Genomic DNA, 21,188 nt, shown 5'->3' on the forward strand with positions numbered 1-21,188 from the left:
CTTTTACTATAAGACGCACATTCAAAACCGTTTTTGAAAATATTTTTTTCCACAATTTTAAGTCGTTTATAATCAACTTTTTTCTAAGAAAATTATATTTTTTACTATATTTATCGTTAAATCTTTTATTACTTTTTTGTGTCTTTTTGGTAATTAAATGCATTTTTAATTCTTTACACCGAAGCAGAATTATTTCTGAGTACTTTGATAAATATTTAATTAAATATAAACAAGTAGTTATTTTAAGTATTTAAAGTTTCGACAAGCGGTAAGGAGTGGCACACACAAACCCCACAAAATGTTTATTATCCACTACTCGGTATTTGGACGTTTCCGCCCTGAACTATGAAGTTTAACCCCTGAATAAATATACATTACTTACACACATAATAATAAATTGGAAAATAGGTTCTATGGTTTTAACCGAAATAATATATTATCATCTATCGACTATCATCATTCACGTTATAGATATATTACCCAATTTAATGGGTAATATTCCCAATTAACGAATAAAAATCTCGTAAACAGTACCTACATTTATTTACTTATATTTGTAATTTGTATTTTGTTTATTTTTAATATTTATATTAGTGAATTTTGGGCGATAGTGTTATTATAGCGTATTATTGAATTATATTTATATATTATTAATTTAATCATTTGTAAATGTATTGCTTTAATTACTTTAAATTAAAAAAGTAAATAGTTTTTGAAATAGAATGAGTATCTATTGACCAAGTGCCTTGCGTTAAGCGGATCATTCGGTATATACATTATAAGCCCGTTTATCTGTGTAGTTGTTCAAAGATAAACTTAGTTTTTACTTTTTTGTCTAAATTATCGAGAGCTATATAATATCAAATTGAAATATGACATCTTCAACATTGAGCATATCACGTTACTGCGTATTATACCTAAAAGGAAAAATCAATTGATCATACCACTGTGGCCTAAATGATAACGTTTTACAAACAACGATTCGAGACGTTAGCCGTTGTCCATTATTACCATTCATCATAATATACACGTTTGGAGCCAAAGACCAGTTATCAGCACCGGAACCGAGACCGTCACCGAGTGTTATCTTCGTAGAGGCTTACATTTCGGTGACATGACGAATAAACAATTATTAATGCATTTCGTACAATGTGATGTTATCTGCATTGTTGCCCATCAATTTGGGTAGGTATTACGCGTGAACCTACCTCGGACAATAAGTCATTATTATTAACTGTGTTACGGTGTTGCCGTGCGTTATTCGATAGAAAATAAAATTAGTTTTATTTACTAATTTGATGTAGGGTTGCATCAAAAAAGGAATTAATTGAATGGTGCAATAAAATTCAATAGACCAATCATGAGCCACTAAGTCATGTTTAAGGGTCCGTTAGCTATCTCACTGTTAATTATTGATCCGTTTTATGTGTAGTGATTGTTGTTGCCGACCTATTACACTTATAATAACAATATAACTCCTTCGTTCTAAACATTAAATATAACATTATACGTCTACGCAATACAAGCGTGAACATATCCCGCCAACACTAATATATCGGTCAATTACACAATATTATATGCAATAACAACATTCATCTGTTTTGACTCTGTTACCGATTGAAATGAAATATAATAAATACCTATATTATATTATATAAGTAGTTGGTTCATATTTTGAAATCAGATTAAAATGACGAACCCGATGACAAGAGTGAGTGTTATACCTGTGTATTATAATACATATATATAGGTGTTTCGACTTGAGGGGGATCGGTGTGATCCTCGACAGTCGACACACGGACTTCCGGAAGTATTATGCCCCGCGCCCGTGTAGCAGGTACCTCCCGGCCTCGCCACGACCGGACGTTATTATATCATATTATCAGGGCTCGTAAGTTCATGCACTAAAAAAAGCACAAATAAGCATGCATTCATGCACTAAAAATTGGCAAAATATGCATTAAAATATGCACTAAAAAGTTCGAAAATATGCATTTAAATGCCCTTACATTTTTAAATTATGCACTCAAAATATGCATTATGTAAAATATTTATGAGCAAATTTTAAAATAATAAGAATATATCCATTAATTTTAAAAGTATTTTATTCCTTTTAATTTTTATATATTTAACAACCAAAATTAATAAAATGAATACTTGTGAAGTTCATATAATCATATGGATTTGTCATCTTTATTGATTTTAATTAGGTAGTCATTTTTTGTCTAATTTTTGTACACCATTATCCTGCACCTACAATGAAAATATTTGGAATGAAATATTAGTTATTTGACATTTTCACGACTCTTACAGTTAAACAACTCATCGACGACTGGCGTGTGCAAGAACACTACATACCTGACACCTGTACATGCTTGCACAGGTATCGTTTCGACGACGGAATTGTTTCCGCGGTACTAAGTAAAACGCATAAAATCTAAATAGGGAAATACTAGAAAAGTCAGTAGTCACACGAAAATCAAAATAAATCAAAACACTATCATTCAGTAAACTCATTGTTCTATTCTGTGGTAAACGGGAAAGTAAATAAGAAACAAGAAACATTTCAAATATTTTTCTTAACAATTTTTTTATGAAATAATATGCGCTATAAACTCTAAAAAAACGATTATATGCCAAATATGCCTTTACACCTAAAACATGCAAAAACATGCATTATTAAACTTCATATTATTATTACTATTGTTATGAAACGGATTTGTATCTCAGTTAGCATATTTTTCTGTGTAGCAAAAAAAACATGCAAATGCATGAACTTACGAGCCCTGCATATTATTATAATATTATTGTTTCCGTTTACGGATGCGTCCTGTATGAGACGTTCGTGCTCGACTACTAATGGAACCTCGTCCGGTGGTCATTGCAGCTCGATTCACGTATGGGTCATAGGCTGAGCAAAAACGTCTCTAAGATCGCGGTCGGATGTGTACCTACTATATACAGGATGTTGCATGCTCACCCTCCCCCTCCCCGTTTTACCTTAAATAAGGTTAGGTTAGGTTATGAAATTTTTAAATAATATACTGGAAAACCATTTTTGACATTTCACGACATTTTTTGTACTACTTAAAGGGGATGAGGTACTGAAGTTTTTAATTTGAATCACAGAAGTTTGTATCTTAATTTGGATACTCTGTGTAAGAACGTAAAGAACGTAGTACAAAGATAAAATCTCAAGAATTTTAAAAATATGGCCTTTAAATATTTTACATTTTTCAAAAATCGATTTATAATCATATTATTGAAGAAAAAAGGGGCGAGCATGCTCGGTGAGTCACTCTGTATAGTACCTACTTTACATGTCTTTGCATGTTTTGACACCCAACATACAATGCCAGAAAGAGGTTTAATTGTTTTCGAATAAATTAAAAATATTATATTATAAATAGGACCCGCAGTGGCAATGAACCTAAACACGAACACGCCATGAAGTGAAGCGATCGCTATTCATATAATAATTTTGGTCGAGTGGTTGATGCCTGGACGATGGTACACAAATACTGTTTTGGCTTCACAATATATTATTGAGTTCGGCACTTTTTTGATTACTGAACATAGGACAAACGAGAGGTCGACAGTCGTCTGTGGTACGCAATATTATGTTATAATTTTGTTTAGGGGTGGCCGATATAAATTGAGTATGACTTCAGAATTGTGGGAGGGGGGAGACCATTTATGCGCAGTGAAAACGGTTGCACTTAGTTTTTCAGTATATGTATCTTAATTATTAAACAACAAACATGATTATCCTGAAATCTGGCGTGTGTGTGTCTTTCTCTTTGCATAATGGTTGTTAACTCAGTTTTCAAACATCTTATAAGTCACTAAGGCCAATTTACAGTTATAGGTAAATACATACATTTTTTATCGCGTAGGTCGTGTCATTAAATTATTACATAATTTTTTTATTTTATAATATTAAAATTATTTTAAAATGTATGACGTTATTACGTTGAGTTATAATGCGTGTTTATTGAAATGAATTAAGTAAATATTTGGATTATATAATGAATAAATGAACATACTTATGGCACGATAATGGTGCAGAAAATAATTGTATATTCTATATACTATAAACTCGGCATGAGAGTGTTGATATTATTAATTACCGTGTTAAATTAATTGAACAAGAACTTTACTATTGTTCAACAACATTCGTATTTTATTGACCACTTATGAGTTTATATACGTACGAATGTACGATCTATGTTCAACCAGGAGCTGACGGTTGTATCAATTATTTCTTATGGTCACCGCTGCTAAATATTAATGAGGCACAATAATATTAATAGCATAATTTTATATCACGTATTATAACTTATAAGTTGTAACAACAATTAAGTAAACTGCAGAATATTAAAATTTATTTTAATATTAGTATTATTATTATTATTATTTATTTGTATACGCCAAACCACAATTTTTGAGGGTACAAATTGTAGGCTAATACAAAAACAAGATAACAGTTGTTAATCATTAACATGTAGCACTGAGAAAAAATAACCCCTAATAAAAAATTATGATAAATTTACATTTAAATGTTTAGCCATATTAATTTTAAAAAAACAACATGTAATGTAATACCTATATATTTTTTTATTGGATTATTTTTCGGGGTTATGTTTTCCGAGGTTATTTTTTTCAGCGAATCAATCAACTTACATAGTAAAAACTAAGAAATGTATTAAAAACAGTTAATTTAAGAGAACACAATTAGCAAAGTATTTTTTTTTTTTTATTAAAAACAATTATATAATTACAAATTAAAAAGAAAAACTTTGTTGGATTGTACAATGATGGCGATGATGATAATGATAATGATGATGACGATGAATATTAATAATGAAAAATTACTTGTAAGTATATAAAAATTATTTTCAAACAACCAAGTGGCTCTTTTAAAATGGCTTTTTTGAATTTTTTTTCGTAATAGATCTCACATATTGAAATTTGAATACAACATTCGATAAACACTTATTATATTATTTCGAATTTTCGAATGTTATTATGTATCATTATTCATAAGTTCATTAAATTTCAATTCATAATTATAATGCACTACTATTCTACGTCATATCGTCAGGCACTCAAAAGAGTACTCAACCCTAAATATCCGTATCGTTTTTTAAATACATAGAGATAAATATAATGTATGTTACTTAAAATAAATACTTACTATATAACTTTTATTTTCATAACTAAATACCATTATCCTACAGCTTGAAATTTGATAAGTTATCGTAGCTGAAATCCAGACGACAAGGACATTACAACAGTAAATATGAAAAATTGTAGTATGCCATGATTGTTGTTTATAAACTAAAAATAACAGTTGGATACTAATCATAATTATAATATGCAAATTCAGGCAGCTTACAATAAATACAAAAAAGACAAAATATTTAATACCTACTTGAAATTGTAATTTATCATAATAATACAGACATACTGTGGTCTGTGATACAATTAATATAAATACAATTATAATTTGTGTATTATCTACTGAAATTACGCGTATGTATACATGCATAAATCACAAATTAAAATATAACAAAATAAATTTTACACTCGGCTAGAACTTGATACTCGTTCTACGATCTTTACATTTTCTAATTTACTCTAGCCAAGGGAAAATAATAATATCAATAGATTTATGATTTTTTAAATATTATTGGAAATTTGTAACAATATAATCATAGCAAATTGTTATATAAGATTATAAGATAAATAATTTTCATTACACACAACTCACAAGTAGAGTAACAGAGGAAGGTCTTGAAACTTAAAAAATATGTGTATCGATGTTCTATAAGTTTCTAAAAATTGTATTTATTAAAAGTCTTATTTCAAAGCCAAGGTGGACTAATACCTAAATCCGCCTTAATATAGAAAGCCATTCATATAAAATATGCACTGTGACGTTATCTCTATACATCTTTATCAATCATACACTGATCTGTGAAAATCTTGATGGAATCCAAATCAGCTCATTGTTCATGGTCCAACTGCAATTTTAATCCATCACCACGGGTATATAAACATATTCATCTATGTTCATCACATAAAATATTTTTGATATCTAATATTAGTAATAAATTGCATGTTATCGCAAAAGTAGGTTATATGCGTGATAGGTATAATATGTTATAATATCTATGTTATTTAATAAACTGTAATGAAATATCCATTTGATAAAACCAAATGTTGATTAATTGAGGGATATTTCATTATTTTAAAGTTATAAAACAACATCTACTAATTCGTAATAATTAAAATGATCAATTCAAATGGTAAGTTGTTGTTAATAATTATTACATAGTTTATAAATTATAAATTAAACTACGATAATATGTTCCATTCAATTATTCAAGAATATTTTGGAAATACTTTTACAAATGAATTGTACAACACGATTTACACGGGAATATTAAAAAGCCATCCTGGAGAGACAGATTCAATAGATAATATTATGGAACGATTAAAATCACCTCAAAAAGAACAGTTTATTTCACTGTTTATTGATTTGAAAAACAAAAATGTAATTAAACTTAACATGAATTTTCATTGAATTGTAACTAGGTATATTACTTTCTATTATTTTTTAGGATCCTTTAGACACGGATTTTGTACTTCGAATTTGTCACAAATTATTAGAACAACAAAATAAATCGAAAGCATCATTCCTGCAATCTGATCAAGTAAATTACTAGACGCATACTCACCCAAGATGAGTTATTAAAAAGGTAACTATATTTTACAGATAATTGGTCGGAATGAATTTAGTCATCAATATTTTGGACGAAAACAACTTAAGGATGACAAATCCTATCAAAATGCAACCAAATCATCATACGGTTTGGTTGAAAAAAAAGATAATGACCATTTTTCTTTACCATCAAACAGAATAAATTTTTTGACAGGTAAACCGTTCAAATTATATAATATTTAATAACATGCAGTGTGTACCACTAAATATTCTAGCAGGATAAACTTGGATTGAAATAGAATTTTTAGGAAGTGAAAGAAAGTACTTAAATATTATGTTACTTATAATATAATAATATATATTTGGAAAATTTCAAAATGTTAAGCATTTTAGTACGCTCAAGCGCAATACAACTAACTTATTGTTCAAAGCCATTTTTTTTTTTTACAAATTCAGTTTGAATTTATTTTTTTTCAATAAATGTTTATGTTTAAAGATTTTTTCTAATAACGAAATTGACAAAGCTAGAGTAGATAAACTGAAATTTATAAATAATCTAATAACTGTTTCTTTTCCAACATTTCTTTGTTTCCATAATTATTTACCCTAATTTGTCTCTTTCATACTAATGAATAATGAGTTATAATGAGTAATAGTTGTAAGATAATATAAAAATTGTATAGGGTTATGAAAATTATAAAAATCAGCTCATTACAAATTTAGATTTTGTCAGATTTCGTCTTCTCAGTGTACCAAAAATAAATAGTAATCTAACAATATTGGGGATCATTATATCAAGTATAAAATTAACACGTTTAAAATGTTGTGAAAAACAGATTTTTGTAAATTTCAACTGACAGTAACAATATACACTTTATAATAAGAAAAAATTACTCAAATATTTTAAAAATAAAGTCTTATGAAAAAACTATATTCATTTTGAAAAAATGTAAGTGAAATGTACGCAGGGCTAAAAATTATGAATTTTTTCAAAATATTTATTTCTATCCAAGATCATACAGCTGAAATATTTAGTAGTTCTTCCTTAGCAAAGTATTTGATTTCTTTAGACGCACGTATACAATTTGGACGAGAACTGCTTCTAAATTTGACACAATATGGCCAAGGTATGAAATGGGTCAAATCGGACAATGACACCACGTGCATAACAATTCCAAATTTAGAATTTGTGGTAAAACATGCGAGTGAACTTGGACGTCTGCATAAAATTATCAAAGACTACGTTAACGACGACAAAGAACACAGTGGTCTTGTAGCCAAAGCTTTAAAATTTAGCTTACAAGAGAAAATTAATTCCTATTACACTTATGTAAACAAGTGGGTAAGTAATATTTTTGTTTTTGAATGATGATCAACGGGAATCCGGTTTTTTAGAAATAATTCTTAATGAAAAATCTTAGTACCTAAGTTTATTTTATTGTATTTTAGTTACATGCCAACTTTGACGTACTAGAACATTCTAAGGAATGCTTACGCACATGTATCCCTATAGACCACGATGTTCTAATAAGGTTCCAGTGTCTAGCGAAAATTGTAAAGAATGCCAAAGGCAAGAGTGGTTGCAATTTAATATCGTCCGTGATACGCTCTAGTATTCACGAAATTGAGAATAAAATGTTGAATGAGGTAATAATATTTTCTAGGAATTGTGTTCATTGAATGATACGTTTTTGCTTTAGATCACCAAACCCATACAGGTAATGATCCTCCATTGGATGAAGGACGGCGAAATAGAAGACGAACATGGTGATTTTTTTATAATAGAAAATTCGTCTGAAAGTTATTGGAATAACAGACACGCATTGAGGTTAGTGGAAAATGTAATGAAAATTATTCAAAAATCTATTTTTATAACTATTATTAATTTTGATATAGCTCAACTAACACGTTAGAATTTTTGAACAAATATCAGTTAAACGATATTTATCAAACTGGGAAAAACATGAATTTATTGTTAAAATTGCTTAGTCCAAAGATGAACGCAAAAATTGAAAAACTTAGAGAAAATATCAAAATCCTAGCTGCCAATGGAGGTAATCAGAACTGGTTTAAATAGGTAAACATTTTAGTTAAAAGAAATGTGTAAGTACTTATGCGTTTTCAGATGGACTCGTTATTATGTTGACTGACAAATGTAGTAAAATATCAACAATAATATCCGAAACTTGTGATCAATCGTCCGCTTTAATGATGGAAGTGTTAATAAACGATTACAATTTGTTTCAACACTTTGAAGGATTTCGAAATTACATGTTGCTCGGCCGTGGAGACTTTTACACTTGTGTTATACACAAGTTGGAGTAAGATTTTAGTATAAATTCGTTTTAAACCTCCACATTTGACACTATAAACATTTTTTGTTATAGACCGTATTTCGGAAATAATGAGATTTACAATTATCAGTTGAAAGATATTATTAAAAATGCATACGCTTTAACATCCGCTAAAAATGACAGCAAGGAACTGTTCAATAACCTAAAATGCCAAATCGACACTGTTGGAAAGGTGAACTGGAATAGTATCAAGTTCGAGTACAAGACTGATGAACCATTGAATCAAGTAAATCTCATCATTACCATGGTATAATCACACATGGGATACTGTTTGAAAATTATTTAGTGTGTCCACTTCAGATATTCGGTTCTTGTTTCATCCACTACGCGAAGGTTTTTCAATTCCTATGGCGACTGAAAAATGTAGATTGGACTACACACAAGATGTGGCATGAACTTGCCTATTTTGTGAAGAAATCATACCACACGATTGGTGAGTTAATTAAAAATTTTCAAATTATAGATAACAACACATGATGCTTATTGAATGATTCTCGAAATTCTCGTAATTTGTATACCTACTAAAACTTTAACAATTTTAGATTAGCAACACACATATTTTCTTATTATAATCAAACGCGTATAACAATTGAACTACATAATTATAATTTATAATACGTTAAAATATTATATATTATCTTTTAAGTAATAATATTATGTTATAATTTTTTTTTTGACAATATCATTAATGCATTTTCTTCATTTTTAATGATAATTATAAGTTATGAAACGCATTTCGGGAGATTCATAAAATATATCATAACAGCTTTCGAAATGATAACCGCTACAGGTATAATGATACTCGTTAGTCGTATAATACTCGTTACCTGATATGTAAAAATATATTTTATTCTTCCAGTAGCTTACGCCAGTCACGCCTTTACGGGTCTACCAAGTTTTGCACTTGCTTAGTTTTAGTTTTAATTCTTAACACCTTTACTTTTGATAAATAGAACTGAAACCGGTCTTGAGAAACATAAACACATTACTGTCAAGCATGTTGAGCTGTGTTAACGAAATTCAAAACTTCGTGTTTGAGACGATCAACGATGAATGGGAACAGTTCAAAAGTGAAATCCACAGAGCTACTTGCATCAAAACGGTAACGGATGCTCATATGTCGTTTTTGGAATCAATTACGAAATGTGTGGATGACGGAACTGTGGTAAGTAATACCACAATAGCCTAACTATAACTTCTCCAAAACCTTTGATTTTGACAAGAACACTTTAATTTGTCTAATATTTTTACTCGATATATACGTTTTTGTGTTATGGGTTCTAACCAATCAATGACGTATACAATTCGTACTTGAGTACTTATCTGATACTCAGCGGCGGCGCTAGGGTTGCAGACTGCTTTTCAAAGCGCCCCGCCTAGTGAGGGACTCTGCATTTAACATAAGGGGCCTTAAGTTAGAGCCCCTAAAACTTTATTTGCACAGGGCCACTCAAAACCTTCCGCAGTTCCTAGTGATACTTGTAATACTTGTATAGACAATTTAAATAAATTATTTATGTTTAGGTAATATGTAGTACATTATAATAAGTTTATGTTTTATCAATAGTTTTTATCGACACCTTTTATATTTGTTATTGTTTCTGTATTCATTATCCTTGTTTTTTTAAAACTTCTATAGTACCCTACAGTGGCGTATACAGTAACCTAGTGTTCTATGATACAAGGTTCAATCCCCTAGCTAACATCACTGCGGAAGACGTGTGCTAAATCTCAAGTTCTTCAATAATATCGCGCGTATCTGCTAGAATTTATTCACTTACCCTTTCGTATTTTTCACTCCACTATCCACCACAAACTTTAAAATATATCAAATTAATCTATTAAGCGCATATTAGCCATTTCCAATGTTGTCCCTCCCATTTTTCTTTAAAATTATATTGAACTAAATTGCACTGTATCGCATATTAGTTTATTTTTATCTATATTATATGTTTTATCTTATTGCAGTGTGCGCAATTTGAACTTGCCCTGTTACTCACACTAAATAAATAAATATCCTATATAATTAAATTATAAATTTTATAATAAATAAAAATTTTTTTTTATATTTTTAGAAACATAAAATAGTAGGTACCTATATATCGTGTTTTTTTGAGCCATTCCGTATAATGTTTGAGATTTTCTATTATAAATTGAAAGTAAGAAATTTATTTATTTTTTATCTAACCTTCAATGTGTACATTTATCCATCAAAACTTAAAAATGTACAATTTGATTTGTGCTTTTGTTAGTATAAATTGAATTAATAAGTTTGCAATGTAAACACTTTGACAACTTTTGAACTCTGATCAATCATTATTCCAACAAACTTCAGATAATAAGTTTAAATAACAATATAATAAATTAAAAATTAAAATAAATATAGGTATACATACCAATGTGAACATATTATAACATTATTATACATAGACAATAAACTGAATAAAGTGAACTGTATAGTCTTTAAGAGATGTTTGATGACAATGTTCGATTTTTTTTTAATCGGAAATATTTGTGAAGTCAAAACCCGTAGGAATACGCTTATTATATACCTTCCTACTTTGGCTTCGAAGCAAAATATTGATCTATACCGTCTAGTGTATATAATATAAATTTAGTCCTTGGAAGTGTCTTTCAAACTGTAATAATTGTGCATGAGCGAATAGTCCATGGACTTTGTTGAAATATTAATGTTGGCAGGTGCAGTGCAGCGGCTAGGGGAAGGGGAAGTACCGAGTGCATATCCCTGAAACTTCTTTTTGTTTTTTTTATGGGTCGTACATACGTAGTGTATAGTGCGCAGAAATTTCCTATAATTTGTATGATTAATACGATTAATTTGCATCATCATAATCTCCTTTGTTTTTAGCTATCCTTTTCGTGTAAGGTCAGTTATGGCTTAATTGATATTAGGTTTATTATTATGTGTTTGACAAAAGTAATAAGTAATGGTCGTGTTGATGATATATAATGTTTTGAATAAAAAATGAACTGTAATGCTCATAACACATAATAATAATATACTCATATTAACTAATGCATTAATCAGAGTGGTTTAAAAATTTACAATAATGTTAATACTGCATTCATGTACACCAACCATAGTTGCTAACATAATAATAGTACACTTGTGCAGTCACGAGAAAAAAGTACATGTGTATTAAACACTTTATAAACAAATGGAATGGGTCGTAAAGAGATATATAGGTGATAACTGATAATACTGTAATAAGTAAGTATTCTAGCGTTAACAAAACTAAAGAAAAAAATGTGCCCCCCGGAAAAAAAAATATGGCTACTGCGCTGGATAGATGTAAATTATTATTGTTTTCACAGTCTTTGGACTCGTATGTTGAATCGTTGAATATACAAGTCGAAAGGTTTTTGAATGTTTTCCGTTGTTTCATTGATACGGTGGAATTGCCGTCGTCCGAAAAACTGAAGACCCGGAAATACATCAAACGCTGTGAAGAAAATAATTTGATAAATGCATTTATGGGCAATTTCGGAGCTATAAAAAAACAATACGAGGTGACGAAATAAAATGTTCATAAAATCGTTAACTATATTTAAAAGCAAAAGTAGACGTAATTCAATTGGAATAATGTATAATATGCTAAGTTTATAATTTATCATCAGTCATATTATGTATGCACCAACTGTGAATATAAATAAAATATGTTTCGGTTAGAGTAAAAACCCAAACGGACATCGGGACACCTGGGTATTGCATTTTTTAAATGCATAAAATATTTACCATGACTTACTATTTATTATTCCATATTGAATTAGTCGAACACAATTAAAATATTGATAATCCAAACACCTATCAAGACTGCATGATGTCATCATAATGACGTAGGTTTCCCTATTCATGTTAAAAACGTAAAATTGTGTTTTATATTTCATTTTTTCATTTTGTTTTTGTATATTTCATAACTTTTTACAATATTTATTATTATTAATACCAGTTAGGTACCTTTATGAGCTTATGGCTATATAAATATATTTTATTGAAAATTTGTCTAAAATCTGAGAGGTTATAAAAATTATTTCTTCATATCTATAGACTATAATGTATTATCACAGGCTAATAATTTTGAATTAAATCTTATTATAATATTTTTATGATTTTCTCTCTTTTATTTTATTTTTTCAAGTTTTAAAAGAATATTTAATATCACAAAAAATAATGTGACAATATATGATATAATAAGATCTCTTTTATTTATCCCATATTTTTGATTCATCTATTTAATAAAATATTATTGTGTATAATTTATTATAGATTATACGTTGATGCCTATAATATTAATACTAATAATTTGCAATTTTAATATGCTAGATATTCCTAGTATGCTAGATTTTCCTATTTTAAAATAGCATTATTATATTCCCATAAATCATTATAATTTCTGAAAGAAATCTTTATATAAATAATATAATAAGCATAATCAATAAAAATTTGAAATTAACTTGCTAATTTTCAAAGTGAACTTCGAGTGCTTTTTCGGCTTCAAATTGATTAGACAACGATAAAACAATGTGCGTACAATATTATCTAAAGTTAATATTATATTATTAATTAGCGAGCAGTTGAAACTTGAAACTGGGACATTGCCACAGCTTGTCAGCATTTATTTTACTTTTCGATTTAATTCTTTTATCGCTCCCTCTTTATAACACACTTTTGTGAAGTAGGTATACATATACATCAATACATCTTTCGGATAACTTCAAAAATAAAAATAAAACCTTTGCGAAAAGAATGAGATTTAAAGATTCTCTGTGACGTTTCAAATAAAACTATTTGTTCTCGAGGAAATGTCCAAAAGGATTTAAAGTTGGATATTTGTTTTTCAGACGGAACTCGGTGACTTTTTGATAAAACTTAAGGATAGCATGACACGAGGCCGGGAAACACTAGCCTTGAGGATTGACTTTAACGGCTATTACTCATCCAACGGTATAAAAAAACAGCTATACTCTGACATATATATATATTTGTCACTTGCGTGCACCCTACTTAAAAAAAAGTATCAACAAGGCATACCTATAACGATTAATTTTGTTTGCATTTTCAGTGAGTGGCATACATTGGGCCCGACCGTGTGTAGCTGATCTGGATGGTTGACAGCTAGCAGTAATTTGGTGCCAATATATTATAATATCGATGTTCAGTTTTTTTTTCCTAAAAATATACATATCGTTTTTGCGATTAATTATTGTTTTTTTTCACCATACTTCCCCGAGCCAAACCGATACATGGTAATTGGTAGGTGCCTATCTAATTGAACCAATTCATTGTAATTTTTCATCATCCACCGTTTTTGCCTCCACTACCTTAGTTCATAACATAGGAGTGTCCACGGGTCTTGCCAGCTGTCATGCACAGGCGACAGGCATGACCTGCACAATTTGATCTAAATTTTAAGATTTTAAATTCGGGGATCATATCTCAATACCTTAATAGAATTTTTTATTGTAGTGGGGGGAGGGGTGTAGTTTTCCCCTCCCCTGCATATGGCACTGTTATGCATGAACTGCGAATGAGGTCTGGACACGCCTATGGTCATTAGGTACTCATTAAGTATCAAAGGTATCTATCATAATCTCAGTATCACACACCTATTCTGAACGATGGTGGAGAGCAGGGCACCTCAATTTACCTACTAACTACTACGATATAATTATTTTTTGTTAAATTACCATATTGTATATACCTAATTGGTAAAATCAGGAGCGCACACAGAGAGAGGGTGAGATTATGTCCTACTCACTTAGTATAAGCGTGTCCCGACGTACCGAACTATTTTATTCGCGGTGTGTAATTACATATTTTGAATTTTGAAATCAAAAATCAAAAGACTTAAAAAATTACATTTTGTACTCAATGAGAACAATTTAAGTAAATTTCACCAACCATGGTGGCAAATATGACCTAACGCCGGCTCTGTTTGAGTGACGACAATAATTCGCGTGGCGTACCTACCTGTTAATGATTGCATCAATATAAAATAGTTGAAAATTGAATACCTATAACAGGGACGGCAAATACATGGCACGCGTGCCCGAGAAAAAGATTTTGTGGGCGCGTGAAAATTTTTACTTTTATATATTATATAATATATAATATTATAGGACCTATAAATTAAAATAGCCTAAACTAACCTTTTTATACTGATACATTAATTATACAATCAAATTATAGTATAACAAAATATTATATTTTTAATATTTTTTTTTCATGGCACGCTCTAAAAAAATAAAAAGGTTATTACTAATTTTGGGCAAGCAGTGTTCAAAAGGTTTGCCATCCCTGACCTATAAGATAGATAGTAAATCCATTAACACCTGGGACTTTCTTACACTAGAGCACCCATCAGGTAACAAATTATGTAGGTACGTTAATTTCTACATAATATGAGGTGTGTAAATTCCTAAAAGAATATAAAAACGAGATTTGTAAGTTCCTACACGGCGTAAAAATATATCATTGAATATAACTATACAAAAATATCATGGGTAATAGGCACCGGTACACTTAATTCATTTAATTTCCATACATTTTATTATTCAATTATTGTGATAAGACTACAGACAAGAGATCACATTCAAGTTTGTACGGAACAACCTGAAACTCTTAGTATAAAAATACTCAAATCAACAGACAATTATTACGATTTGAACAAATTAGACAATAAAAATGAAAATTCGACAGAATAGATAATGCGTTGTCATAAATTAGTAGGAGGTACTTATGCAATAACAAAATTGATTTCAAAGAGTTATAGGTAGTGAGTACACAACACATGATTCAATTCGATTTACGGGATTTTTTTGATTCATTCCAACATTCAACTAATTATATTGTTTAATTGTATTTTCCATTCCAGTGTTTTTGTCATAAGTCATTGCTTTGATGTATTGAATCAGCTTTAACTAATATTTAATACTTCATTAATTCATCGAATTGTATAGTCCATTGCTGCCTAAATTAAAAATGGCATTGCTCACCTGAAGTATGTCTTACGAAGTTCATTAAAATAGAATTGGACTGGAACAGTTTACATGAAAACAACATACACTTTAATTACGCTTAATTTCTAAAAACTTACATCATGTAATAAAATAAGGTTAATCGTACATAATATGGAATGAATAATTTCCATTATTAGTTTATAACAATTATTGAACTCGTTTTAATGTTAAGGAACATTTTTTAAAATAGTCTTCACCATAATTTGAATAAAAACAATGTGAAATAACTTGACATTGATATTTTTATTATTTTTATTTTTCAATACATTATACATTATTTAATAAAGTTTATTTAGACAACATCGTATTATAATTTAACAAAATCAAGGTGGTTATACATCACACATTCCTAAAAACTACTCAATAATGATGCAGTCTTGTCTTTAAAATATACAAATCAGTAAATCTAGACTAACTTGTAATATAATTATTATTAGTATGGTACATATTTTTTAAATTGTTGTGATGAATTTTCATATGTAAAAACACATATTTCACATGTGATAAAATAATATATTATAGCATGTCAAGTATGTGTAAATAATTAGTTTAAAAAATGGTTACAACAAATTAAAAGAGTAAAATATAACCATTATTTGAATTTTAAACATGAAATTTTTTTATTTTTTTCAATATTTGAATTTTAAACATTCTATTTTTCTATTTTTTTTAATTACTTGAATTTTAAACATTCTATTTTTTTTAATTATTTGAATTTTAAACATTCTATTTTTCTATTTTTTTCAATTACTTGAATTTTAAACATTCTATTTTTCTATATTTCTGTAAGTTAAACACATTTTACTGAATTGTATTAAGTTGTTTAAAAACAATAACAACATTAAGTAAATAGCAAATCCACAAAGTGATTGAAGTAACTGTGAATTTAAGATTCATTCTTATTTTTAGGTAGGCATTGTAGTAATATACTATATAACAATAAAATTAGTGTCAATATGGCATTTACAGGAGATTGGAACACATGCAAAAAAATTAAATGCTTCTAACGTCTAGTCAACCATGATGCAAACTTAAAAACCACATAACTGCATACCAATGTGACAATTAACTTTTTCTCTCTGACATAAAAAGGCAGAGAAGCCGTATGTTCTAATTCAATAACTCGGCGTGACACGCGACCCATCTGTTGGCGCAAGTGAGCTAATTCTTCAGATATTGTCATTGGTTCACTAATGCTTGCATTGAAGAAGCTCATACTTAAAAAAAATAAAATAAAATTACACAAATTAATAAATTTATTAAGAACATAATTAATTATTGTTTATCAATAGCAAAAATCATGTTTCAAAGTATTTAAGTCGCTAGTTGTACATAAATTTAAAACTCAGTATAGTGTCATCCTAGCAGCCTAGTAAAAGTATAAAAATAAATCTGTCGAAGAAATGTGCAAGCAGTCCAGCAGCATCGTAGATCCCATGGAGAAAAAAAAAGATAATGATACTTTTTAAAAAGGATTTAAAATAGATATTTTAATACTCAGTAAAAAAAAATATTTATTGATTTTTTCTAATTGTTTATAAATACATTTTTTTACCTAATAAATTAACTCAACCGATTTTCATGATTTTTGTTAATTTTATAGAACATTTTACATTGTATCATTTTGGTGTAACTATAAAATACTCATCTGTTTTCTTTGTGTCAAAGTATTTGAATTTTCGGTTGAGTATAATTCACAGTAAAAAGATATATTATTTTTACACTCAATTTATACATTTTTTTTAAGTTATTAAAATTAAAATAGAAAATCTATAAGCTAATAAGAATAAGTATTTTATTTTAAACACAGATACTTTGAGAAAGTTTTTAAAATACATACTCAAGTACATTACAAGACTACATCTTAAAGAGATGTGAATTTATGTATATTAACAGTAAAACATTTATAATACTTGGGATCTATTTGCACTGAATTAATTGCTGGTTCAGAATTGTTTGGAATCGATTCCTCGCTTTGTTCAATAGATGCAGATTTCTGTTCAAAGTCATCTAACACAGAAGGAAAATAATGTCTTGACATGGTGATTTTTTGTGGTGGAGTCTAAAACATATATATTTTTGGACAGTTAATATTATTGTTACAGTATATGAATATAACAAATACATTTTACCTGAACACGAATAAATTCTTCATTGGGTGGCTGAGGAATGATCAAATCATCAATTGCAAATTCTCTTGGTTTTGATGAAGATCCTTGATGCTGATTATTACCTACATAATAACAGACCATCAAATTGTCTATTTCTTAAAGAACTCAAAACTTATTTATTTATAATAATTTAGATTCACATATGTCTAAATTATGTTAACTGTAAATGATTGTAAATAAAATCATTGTTTCAAACTTAAAATACAAAAATGTAACAATACACTAAATACCTTACATCAAAACTTTATATGTACGTGCTAAGGAAGTTTTTATATGCCCTAATTCAAATGTTATCATGATCATTTACAGTTTGACGCTGAATAATTTTGAAATTCAATCAAAATATCAGTTTTCTATCACTGCCTTAGAAGAATATTCTTACTCTTTAAACTTGTAAATACTAGCACTAAAGATGTACAGTTATAAATTAGCTATTGGCCTCAAAATCTAAGCTGCTCAGAAATTATTCTAGTGGGCCAAATGACACCATATAGAAATAGAATTATAGAGTAGTTGAGATTTAAATTTAATTTCTAAGTATTTTACATGCATGTGACATGTCTGAATATTATTCTACCGAGTATAGTATTATACATCCAATATTTGGATTCTATTTAGAGGTTTTATATTTTAAATACCTCTAACCTGCAAGTACTTAATGTATAAAATTTGTTTTGTCATTTTTGTAAAGCATAGTATGTGTTGACTATATCCAAACTGGTTTAGACAATGCAAGGTACCTGTTTAAAGGCATTAGTATTACCAAATATGTACTTCGAAGTGTAGGCAGGGAAATAATAGAGAATACTTCAGTATTTTTGCTATGATTTTATTAAACTTAGGAATGTCATTAAATTATTTGCATATAATTAGACAGTCATTTGTGAGGAGTAGGTGGGTCAATCAATTTATTTGAACTTCAATTTAATTCGGCACTACTTAGTGACATGTAACATAAGGTCCAAGTGTCACCCAGGCAACACTTAAAACATGAGTGGGGGTGGTGAGTATTTGTAGAAGAAAAATAAGACATTTTATAGGTCGGTATATCAGTACTATGTGGGGTAGATCACTAACAATTATTTGAGCAACAACAATTTTTTTATGATACACCCCACTGGCACCACTTTAAGGCGGAGACTGTAAGAATTTGAACGCTGTGGCAAAAAAACACAGTATAACTCCAGCCTAAAATACTTGTGTTCTTAATGGTTTTTGCCTAAATATATAAAGAGAATTTTTAAGTTCAAAATTCAACATTGCCAAATTCGTGTTATTCTAAATTAAATTGTAAATGGAGTAAGTCACCATCACTTCAAAATTGTATTTTTAGGAGTAAAATTCTTTAAACAAAGAAAAAGTTTTTCAAACAGATATCTAACATTAGATTTAAGAACTAGGATGTTGAAGTGCTACGTGTTTTCCACCTCGTTGTACAGAATGGAAGCTTGGACTCTTAAAGGAAATGGATATTCAAAAATTCCAAGCATTTGAGATGTGGTGTTTCCGTAGGATTCTCAACATATCTTGGATTGATAAAATTACACAGGCAGAAGTTTTGGGGAGAACAGGTAAAGAACCAGAGGTAATGAAGAATTTAAAATCTAGGATGCTGCAATATTTCAGACACATGCTTAGGGGTGAAAAATATCAGCTAAGAATTTACAAAAATTAAATAAGTTTTTCATAATTTCTTAAACTTAACAAATATGGCTGGTGCTTTACTCTTTCATATCAAAACGTTTGAAACTATAAAGTAAAATGTGATACTTGCAGAAAAATAAAAGTCTGTATGTAATTAACTTAATTTATAACACCAGAGGTATTATATAAGGTCAACACAAAATTTAACATTCAGCCTTCTAAAAAAAAAAACAGCAAGTATTAAGCAAATCAAAGTAAAATTTACCTATAAGGATAATTTTTTCTGGAACCCTCATATCAAAATTGTCACCAAATTTGCTGTTATCATCAGAGTAGTAATTTGATGAACGAAAATTAGAAACATCTCCATTCACCCGAATGCTTTTTGGCACTTGCATCTTATTGTTGATTTCTTCAGTGAAGTTTGTATCATAAACGTGGTGGTCGTCCATCGCAAACTCAATAATTCAAGAAAATCTAAAAGTGAAAATATTTTAACAAAATAATCACTGGAATACATGAAATAACACAAATTACCTGGACGATCCGTAAATAATAAACTTGTTTATTAACGCGGCTTGGTAACAACAAAAATCTTATAGGCAGTAAAATAAAATCACGGGACTACAAAAACCGTAGCCCTTAAGTCTGGTAAATGTAAATTGTAAACTGTGGCCTGTGGGCCCGTCGTCCTTAGATTGCTGTGAACAATAATAATTAATAATGATCTTTTGATAATAAGAACATTCGTTAAAACTAAGTGATAACAAAATAATATATGTTCTCTAGTAGTACAGATGATTTCTCGACCGGGAGTACTGTAACCGGAGGTCAATTTTAGATTTGTTCTTTGAGTTTAAACACGATGTAGGTAAATATTATTATCCACATCGTGGTGTAAGTTATAAAAATGCAGTTTGCTGCTTATATTTAAAAAGTATCTCAAGTATCTGTATTTATTTATATTACCAAAGTTCATTTTTCAATTTTTCAAATGGGTATTGTGTGGATAAATGAACTGAATTTAAATCTGAAAGTGTTGGAAATAATTGGGAACAATTTCAGTTTAGCTACTACCCGATTTTTTTTGGTTTTTCTATTGAAGCATATGTACTTCAACAAGCCAAGAACGATGGTGACAAAATGTCGCTAAAATCATAATTTGGTAGTATATATTTGGAATTAGTAGTTTAGTACTACTACCTATATTTAGTATATTAAACTATATCCTTACAAAGTTAGCGATTTTAG

The 21,188-nt window shown here is 29.0% G+C and overlaps 2 protein-coding genes across 2 annotated transcripts; one reads left to right on the plus strand and one right to left on the minus strand.

The window, feature by feature from the left end:
• The first annotated feature begins 6,295 nt into the window (after positions 1-6,295).
• On the plus strand, positions 6,296-14,254 carry LOC111028369 (gamma-tubulin complex component 3 homolog). Its single transcript, XM_022306990.1, has 15 exons — positions 6,296-6,311; positions 6,393-6,559; positions 6,627-6,719; positions 6,782-6,941; positions 7,798-8,069; positions 8,177-8,374; positions 8,428-8,555; positions 8,624-8,781; positions 8,853-9,048; positions 9,115-9,307; positions 9,382-9,514; positions 10,035-10,246; positions 12,418-12,612; positions 13,945-14,047; positions 14,166-14,254. Exons 1-15 carry the CDS (start codon positions 6,296-6,298, stop codon positions 14,213-14,215), a joined length of 2,274 nt encoding a protein of 757 aa, XP_022162682.1. The 3' UTR covers positions 14,216-14,254.
• Positions 14,255-16,829: 2,575 nt separating this feature from the next.
• Positions 16,830-20,667, minus strand: LOC111028355 (transport and Golgi organization protein 11). Its single transcript, XM_022306972.1, has 5 exons — positions 20,475-20,667; positions 20,203-20,414; positions 18,255-18,355; positions 18,036-18,184; positions 16,830-17,339 (listed from the first exon to the last, which is right to left on the minus strand). Exons 2-5 carry the CDS (start codon positions 20,387-20,389, stop codon positions 17,126-17,128), a joined length of 651 nt encoding a protein of 216 aa, XP_022162664.1. The 5' UTR covers positions 20,390-20,414; positions 20,475-20,667; the 3' UTR covers positions 16,830-17,125.
• Between the last annotated feature and the right edge of the window lie 521 nt (positions 20,668-21,188).

The sequence above is a fragment of the Myzus persicae genome, unplaced genomic scaffold (assembly GCF_001856785.1).
Source record: "Myzus persicae strain clone G006 unplaced genomic scaffold, MPER_G0061.0, whole genome shotgun sequence".
Taxonomy (NCBI): Eukaryota; Metazoa; Arthropoda; class Insecta; order Hemiptera; family Aphididae; genus Myzus; species Myzus persicae.